The sequence below is a fragment of the Geospiza fortis genome, unplaced genomic scaffold, assembly GCF_000277835.1.
Source record: "Geospiza fortis unplaced genomic scaffold, GeoFor_1.0 scaffold281, whole genome shotgun sequence".
Taxonomy (NCBI): Eukaryota; Metazoa; Chordata; class Aves; order Passeriformes; family Thraupidae; genus Geospiza; species Geospiza fortis.
Genome location: NW_005054340.1, coordinates 12,424 through 20,417, shown reverse-complemented (window position 1 = coordinate 20,417; position 7,994 = coordinate 12,424). Strand labels below are relative to the sequence as shown.

Genomic DNA, 7,994 nt, shown 5'->3' with positions numbered 1-7,994 from the left:
CCCTCCTTAATCCTCATAAATCCGGAAGAGGACAAGGAGAAAAAACTGAAGCAACTGGAAGCGTGGAACACAGTTCCTTTAAATCTTAAGACTGAAACTTCATACTTAATATATTTAACATATGAGAATTACTGGAGGCTAAAATAATTGGTTAATATTTAATTAATTAGTTTAAAAAGTGACAGACCTCTTAAAGTGAGAATCTGTGGGCTTCTCCCATAAGGAATAATGGAAAAATTACCCATTAAGTTTTACTGCTTCATTAGTTATGTTTTCCCTATACATTCAGGAAGTATTTTCTATGAATATTTACACCTGTCTAAGAAAAGATGTAATGATACTTCTGAAACAAGTCTTGAAATCACCAGTGCTCAATTGTTTTATTTCCAACAACTAGCCATTACAGTATGCGAAACAAAAAGTGTCCAGAATAAATAGCTGAAGATGAAGCATCAGAATACTACCATCTTTGCTACTGCTGTGGCCCCTTAATGTTTCCTGCTTTTCAACCTTCACTCTTCGGATTCTCCAGGCCTACGGATATCATCGATCTTTAGGATCATTCTAACAACCTGAGTCGCCAGAGAAATCTGCTGTTTCTTACCAATCAAGGTTTCTATAACATGCTGCTGCTTCATATCTGCCAAAAGGAAGCAGAAGAATTAGACACCCTCATAAAATCTAGATACAACACTTACAGGTTAAGTGTTAGCCATAGTAAATTCAACGTAATTTCAAAGAACATTCTGAAATTACTACTCTTGGCCACTCTGGTTTACAAACATAATTTGTACAAAATACAGTTTTACATCTGGGCTCTTACCAAAGATCCTAGGACATTAAGATACAACTCTTTTCCCAACTAGGTTGTGCTTTTCAAAAAGTAATGCAGAATGGTGAAAAGCTCTATTTCCATACACATATATTAAAAGCACCCTAAAGGCTGAGCAAATGCTAAAGAAGTGAAAGGTCAAATGCCAGCAAACGGGAACACCTAATCAAAGAAGGGTTATGAATGCACAAATCACAGTTTACCACATTCTTTTTTCAAAAAAACCAACAGAATAAGTAAGAAAGTGAGAAGTGTAGATCCAGTTGAAAATAAGAGTTTATACACTGGCTTCTTAATCTTTATATATTTGCATCAGATTTATATATGCAGACATATTGTGTGAACATCATTATCTACAAATATTTCCAGCCTTTTGTTTACTTCTTCACAAGCTGTTTCTCAAAACAACTGTTTTAGGACTGCAGTGTAACCTGGATCACTAAAATTGCAGTATTTAAAGCACACCCTGCTTGCCTCATCTTAAGAGCAGCCTTCTTTCCTGAACTACAAGATCAGTCAAGATCTTCAATTAATCTTGCCACAAAACAGAGGTTTTGAGACAACTATACATTTTCCTCCCGGTAGACACAAATATGCTCTCCAAGCACATTCCCATTTAATATGCCAAGGCACAAGAGTTAGAATAACTCAAGTGATGCACTGGTTTAAAAAAAACAGTGAGCATTTTGAGCTTCTGAGAAAGAAAAGCTTTTATGCTCCTTCTTTCTCCATGCTGCAGCTCTTACCATTTGTTCCTTTCTGCAAACAGTCAATGCCCAGGGCAGGATTATTTTCTTTCACCTGCCTCGCCCGCACTTCGGTCATTGTCTGTATTGGATTCATACCACTGTTCTCTGAGAGAGCCATGGGAATCACCTCCAGGGCATCTGCAAAAGCTCTCACAGCATACTGTTCCAAAGATGGGCACTAGAGGAAAAGAAATTCAAATTCATTAGCTAATAAACTCCAATGTTAGTAAAAGCAGATTTTCATACTAGATATAAAACACATACACATAATAAGCAGATTTTATTTGGAATATAGTAACTAAACAAATACCTCTGAATAATAACTACTTGAAATTAAAAAAAAAAAATTAAACTGCTCCTAGCACAGAAGGATAAAAAGTAGTGGCAATGACTTTTTACAGAGTCAGGAAGGAAAACTTCTAACACTGGTTATCAGGGAATGTCAGAAAGCACATGTTACAGAACTTTCTGAAAAATCTTCGAAGTTCTTCTGGAATCTCTTAAGGCAGGCTCAATCCCTCATACACTAAAGAAAATGTTAACTGTTCCTTTTATACCTTATCTGCTGCCTCACTGACTGCCAAGGCACAAGATATTTCAGCTGCGCCACCACCGTACACAATCCGATTGTCACGAACGAGATTCCGGATTACACACAAGGCATCGTGAAGAGAGCGCTTCGCTTCTTCGATGATCTGCAATTACACAACAGCGTGTGTTTGATACAGTACACACATCTGAAGGCTGTGAAGATGTAGTTCCTAATACAGATGTGGAAACTGCAGATAAACTCTTATGATTTTTTCTGGCTCCAATGCAGCTCTACTATTGCTATGTTATACTACTTAAAAATATAGAATGTTAGACATCCAGTGGCAAAGAATAAAAATATGCACAATACCACACTGTTATTTGTTAAACCTGTAATTTGAAATAAGAAAAACTTACATAAAAAGGTTCTCAATCTTGCATATATACAAGACACAAAACACGGAACTTGAAATGCCAACATTATTGTCAGACTGCCGTTTCTGTCCACTTCTCATTTGAAAAGATGTAGATTTAACAAAACCGCTAACTTTTAAAACAGAATTTCTGCATTCTTACAAGAAAATTTCAGACTACAGTATGCTCTTTTTTTCCAAAGGTTTTTCATTTAAAGGAGGACTTGACCTATAGCAAATATAATTTAACACTAATAGTGCAACCAAAACCCAGTTTAAGTACATAAGCATTTAAAGAGATCTCAATTTGAGGGGAGTGGGGGATGTAGGGTGTGGGGATATACAGTTTGCAGTAGTTTGGGGGTTTTTATTTGAAATATCTTAACTGGACGAAATCAGAAGTGATACAACTAGGTCTACAATAAAACCAAATCTGCCAAAGATGCTAATATACCTTTACTCATAAAAGGTATATTAGCTCATAAAAAGCTAATATACCTTTACTCATAAAAAGTTTCTCTCTTTTTACTCTTGAGAGAAAAAAGCATTAAGAAAATCCACAAGTAAAAACATTTCTCTATTTATGAACTATATGGTCTTACAGAGAGAAAAGTAACGTTTTAGTTTAAAACCACAGGATGCAAATCTAACAAGTTACTTCTGACACACAGCCCTGACTGCCTACAAGCCTTACCCCTTTCCTATTTGCCCACACTGCAAGGAAAAAGTAGACAAAGTCAAGAAGAGTGTACTAATATGCTTTACAAAGAAACTACACATTCTGCAACTATGTATCAAAGCAAGCATCTCACCATTTTATTTCCTCCCCTAATGAAAATGGTCACAGCTCTGGAGTTCTGACACTGCTCGATGAGGAGCATTCTGTCCTTGGTTGTTCCAAAGGAGATCTCTCTGACGACTCCTGCAAAGCCCAGTTTCTCCGCCGTGAGCTCGCAGAAGCGCGGCACGATGCGCCCTCCTGTCGCAATGGCGATTAACTGAAGTTAAACAGCCACGAGTTACTTTAACAGGACTTCCATGTTTTTCAGAACATAAAACTAGTGGAAAAGCACCTGTCAAATGCCTACTTCAAAAGGTTATCTTCCCATCACTTTAAAGTACTTCAGCCAATGTTTTGTTTCTGCCAACGGCAGGACTAAAGCAGAAACTTTTCAAGACACCTAAAACTTTTATTAAGTAATATACATAAGCTCCAATTATAAACCATAATCTCCTCTATGGTAGGTTTTTCTCACAAATCCCCAGTGATTTTTCTCCAATACCCACCCAAATACACAATTAAGCAGTGATACCCAGAAAGCCTGAACTTTTAGCTGGTACAGCCTATCACCTCATAAATGTTTTAACAGCTGGTGCAAAGCCCAGTTTTACTTACTTCTATTTCAGGTCCACCAACCCAACGAACAGCAGGCAGCTCATTCTGGAGCAGCAAGTGATTTGCCTCATCATCAAAACCCCACTGGCAAATGGCAAGGTTTGCACCAGTGTCTTTTATCTAAAAGCAACACAAATCATCAACTTTCTGATCAGAACTAACAAAGGAATGAAAAACATTCTTTGTGGTTTTAATTCTCCCAATTTTCTTAAAAGACAATTCTCAAGAAGAACCCCCTGGCACACACAGAGATCAAAATATATTTTGAACCAAACTGGTATCTCTTTCTTACATTACATTATCTTTGATTCACAGCATTACAACTGCTTATATGTTGCTTCACACCAGGATTAGCAGCTCATTTACAGGAACAAATCAATGCACGATGCTGTTTTTTTCTAAAGGCTATGAAAGACAAAGAAAACAGAAATAATCCCAAAGGCTACCTGCTTCACCATCTCTTCAAACTTCTCTTTTTCATATTTCTGCAGCGCCTTGTAATCATCCACAGATGTGACATCAAGCTTATGTTTGGTTTTAGGCTTAGGTGGTTCAAATGGACAAGTAAGGATGGCAATTTTAGCATCTTTTAGCTCCTGGACAATTAAAAAAAAAAGAAAAGATGATTATGACCTCATTAACACTTTTTTCTTGTATTTGCAAAACATAAAGATGTATCTTTATAAACACAAACACATGAGCAAATATGAGGATCAACTGACTTATTCTAAAGTTAACTAAGTATAACTAAATAATTCTGTCAATTCTCAACAAACCACTTAGAACAAATTCCATAGCTCCCGGACATGGTTTAAGCCCTTAACAATCTTTACCAGTCATGCCTTTTTATAGTTTAATGCTTAAAAAACAAAAGAAAAATTCAATTAAACCATCCCTATCCACTGTGACCACTGAGAACACTATTCATCTTTGTAACAACTTTTCAACTATTCCATGACCATTATTTTCCACTACAGGATAAACATGGTACCTGCTAGATGAATATTTTAGAGCAGTAGAAGCTTTCTTGAAGTACACTGCCCAAAGACTTGGAGACCTTACCTACACCAAACAAGGACAGCTTCTGGGGCGTTCCAAACAGGACAAAATGGCAATTCATAAAGATTAAGAATCTTGACACAGCATTGCACTAAGCATATCACACACCAGGGATAATTATTTCTATATAAAATAGAATCCTGCACCTGTTCTCACTGAGCAGTACAGTAATTCCTCCCTTCCACCACAATTTCTCAATATTGTTATAAATTCTAACTCGATCTCTTCCAATATGAAAAATTTCTTGCTCCTTGCCCCTTCCTCTGTTGGTATATCGGTGAAAAGCCAAGCTAAACTACAAGACTATGTAAATACTTAATAAATGCTAGGGTGACACCTGAGGGAGGCTAGAAACTCTTATTTAAGCCATTACACACATGAGACACACACAAGGACATCACTTACTTTAGGCATCTGTGGATGACTGAAATCTTTATCCACAATCACTCCTTTAACCAACTGTGTATCTTCCAGTCTACCACCCACTTTGCCTTGCACTTTGATCAGTTCAAAATCAACATCTTTACGTTCCATGTCTGCTACTGTCAGTACAGCATTCACAGCAATCTCTGCCATTTGCCGGTGACAGCGGTTCACTCTAGGTTTGAACAAAACACAATCAAGTTGTACTCCACTTCCACCAAGTGGGAGAAAAATGTGATTCTATCAATCATTCCAACAGCAAGAAGTACCACTACAGCAGTCAGCTTTTGCACAGTGTATTAAAAGAGGGGGTCCTGCTTGTTTGTTCACAGAAACAGAAGGCGCTGGCTATGGCAGAAAACTGAACACACAGTACGGCTGGTGTGAGGAACCTCTGTCAATGGAGTCTCAACACAGACTTGGAACAAGTCAGGAGAACTTGCTACTAAAGAACATTCAAGAAACAGAAACCACGTGTAAGACAACTCTGCAAGGGAAGCCCTTCTAATGTCCGAATTTATACATTTATACACAGAACCCGAAAAGGAAAAAGAACTTCTGGAACCATCTTAAGTTAATTTTTTTTTAGCAGCAAAAAACCCAAAAGATAACATATTATTATTTTAAACAGATTGACATTACTTTTGGAACCTGCTACAATGCAGAAACTGGAACTAACAGGTTAGAATGAAATTGATGCTGCAGCTATTTAACTTCATGGAATTGACTCTTTGATTCACAATTTCTTACCCTGAGACAGGAGTCCATGGAGGAATTAGCCACAACAAAACACAGAGGAGCCTACAGCAGCACTCCAATAACACAAACAAAACACCAGGATTTCTCCTTTCCACACAGAGGGTTTTCAATGGAAGGGTAAATATTAATACAATATTTAGTTTTTGAGACTTACACTTTAGAGCCCAGAGTTGTCTTTGCTGTCTGGATCAGAGGCTCAATGTTCTGTGGATCAACTGGGAAGCTGTCACTGATTTTGTCCAGATGCTCAATAGCAATGCGTGCTGCCTGCTCATAACCATCTGCTATTCTGATTGGGTGGATGCCTCGGTCCAGCAGCTGCTCAGCCTGTTCCAGCAATGCCCCAGCCAGAACTATTAAAAAAAAAAAGTTTTATTATTGACTGGAGCATAATTTTAAGTACATTAACAACACATTAAAAAGCACATTTTCTGATTTTTCTGCAATATTTCAAGAGTTCAAGGTCTCCTAAATAACAAAAAACCATGTAAACCCCTACTTGATTTGCTTAGCAAGAAAACCACTTTATGTTAAGACCAAAATGAAGTACAGGCATCAAGGCAGGACAGGGCGACTACAGAAGACAATTATGCAAAAATTTTGAAAGTATCAAAGGGGCTCTCAGCGCTACCTTAAAATGTAACCAAATTTTAAAAAGACACAAAAGACTTCTCCCTGATTAGAAGACTTCTCATACAAGAACTGACAGGAATACTGCAACAATAAATACTCCAAAGAAGTGCCACAGAAAAGCTACTGTTATTTCTCACAATTTTTTTAATAGCTGAAGCAGCTTGATTTTAAATTTGAAAAAGGAAGCTAAATTTAAAACACTTTCTTACCAACGACTCCAGTAGTTCCATCCCCAATCTCATCATCTTGAGATTTAGCCAGTTCCACCATAAGTTTGGCTATCTGGTGATCCACATCCATCATATTCAGGATGGTAGCACCATCATTTGTCACTGTCACCTCACCATCCTTGTCCACCATCATTTTATCCAAGCCTAAAAAACATGTTTAAAGGATGGAGTAAAATTTTGAAAATTCCCCACAACAAATACTAAGAGAGAACGACTAAAATATTTTCATTGTTACCATTGGGCCCAAGGGACGTTCTCAGAGTACTTGCTACAGCCTTTGCTGCCATTATGTGAGACTGTAAAACAAAGCATAACAAAGCCAGAAGTTAAATCACTATCATGCATTCCAAAATCACAATATTAAGCTAAGGAAAAAACAGTGAGTAGTGCAAATGTGATTTAACTGACAATAACTATGAAAAAGAATCAGAAAGTGTGTATTGGTCTTATGGCAGAAACTTTTCCTATGCTTTTTCTTGTATTGCTTCTGCTGGCTCTGCTAAAGCATGCAAAAGCAGAGCAGCCAAATGACAGCCAGCCATAACGCACAAAGCCAGGAGCAACAGAAGCCGGCAACGCTAAGAAGAGAAGGCAGTGCAATGGCGGTGCAATTTTACCATCACAGAATCATCACAAGATGGTATGGCTTGGAAGGGACCTTGAAGATCACCCAGATCCCACTGCCTGTCAGAGGCAGGAACACCTTCCACTAGACCAGGCTGCTCAGTGCCCCCCATACACTTCCCTGAGCACTGCCAGGACTGGGGCATCCAGAACCTCTCTCTTCCAGGGTCCGCTCCCATATTCCGTCGGGTTTTGTGCCACCCGCACTCAGCTCTGGCCTTCCTTCGGCGGCCGAGCTTCAGGCTCCCTAAAGGAGGGGCCACTGGGGAGCTGGGCAGGAGCCACGGGGGTGACGGCCCCAAGGCCCCGCAGCCGGGAGGCGGATCCACCCCGTGCCGCGGGCTC

The 7,994-nt window shown here is 38.7% G+C and overlaps 1 protein-coding gene across 1 annotated transcript in view; it reads right to left on the bottom strand.

Annotated features, from left to right (window-relative positions):
- Positions 1-355: 355 nt before the first annotated feature.
- The window catches only part of CCT5 (chaperonin containing TCP1 subunit 5), an 8,155-nt gene continuing 516 nt past the window's right edge, over positions 356-7,994 (bottom strand). The window contains exons 2-11 of the mRNA XM_005422558.2: positions 7,261-7,321; positions 7,005-7,169; positions 6,317-6,515; positions 5,386-5,578; positions 4,368-4,517; positions 3,922-4,041; positions 3,338-3,523; positions 2,139-2,276; positions 1,579-1,759; positions 356-640 (exon numbers count right to left, since the gene is read on the bottom strand). Coding sequence (XP_005422615.1) covers positions 513-640; positions 1,579-1,759; positions 2,139-2,276; positions 3,338-3,523; positions 3,922-4,041; positions 4,368-4,517; positions 5,386-5,578; positions 6,317-6,515; positions 7,005-7,169; positions 7,261-7,312 — 1,512 coding nt within the window. The 5' untranslated portion in view covers positions 7,313-7,321 and the 3' untranslated portion in view covers positions 356-512. The remainder of the gene's footprint in view (positions 641-1,578; positions 1,760-2,138; positions 2,277-3,337; positions 3,524-3,921; positions 4,042-4,367; positions 4,518-5,385; positions 5,579-6,316; positions 6,516-7,004; positions 7,170-7,260; positions 7,322-7,994) is intronic.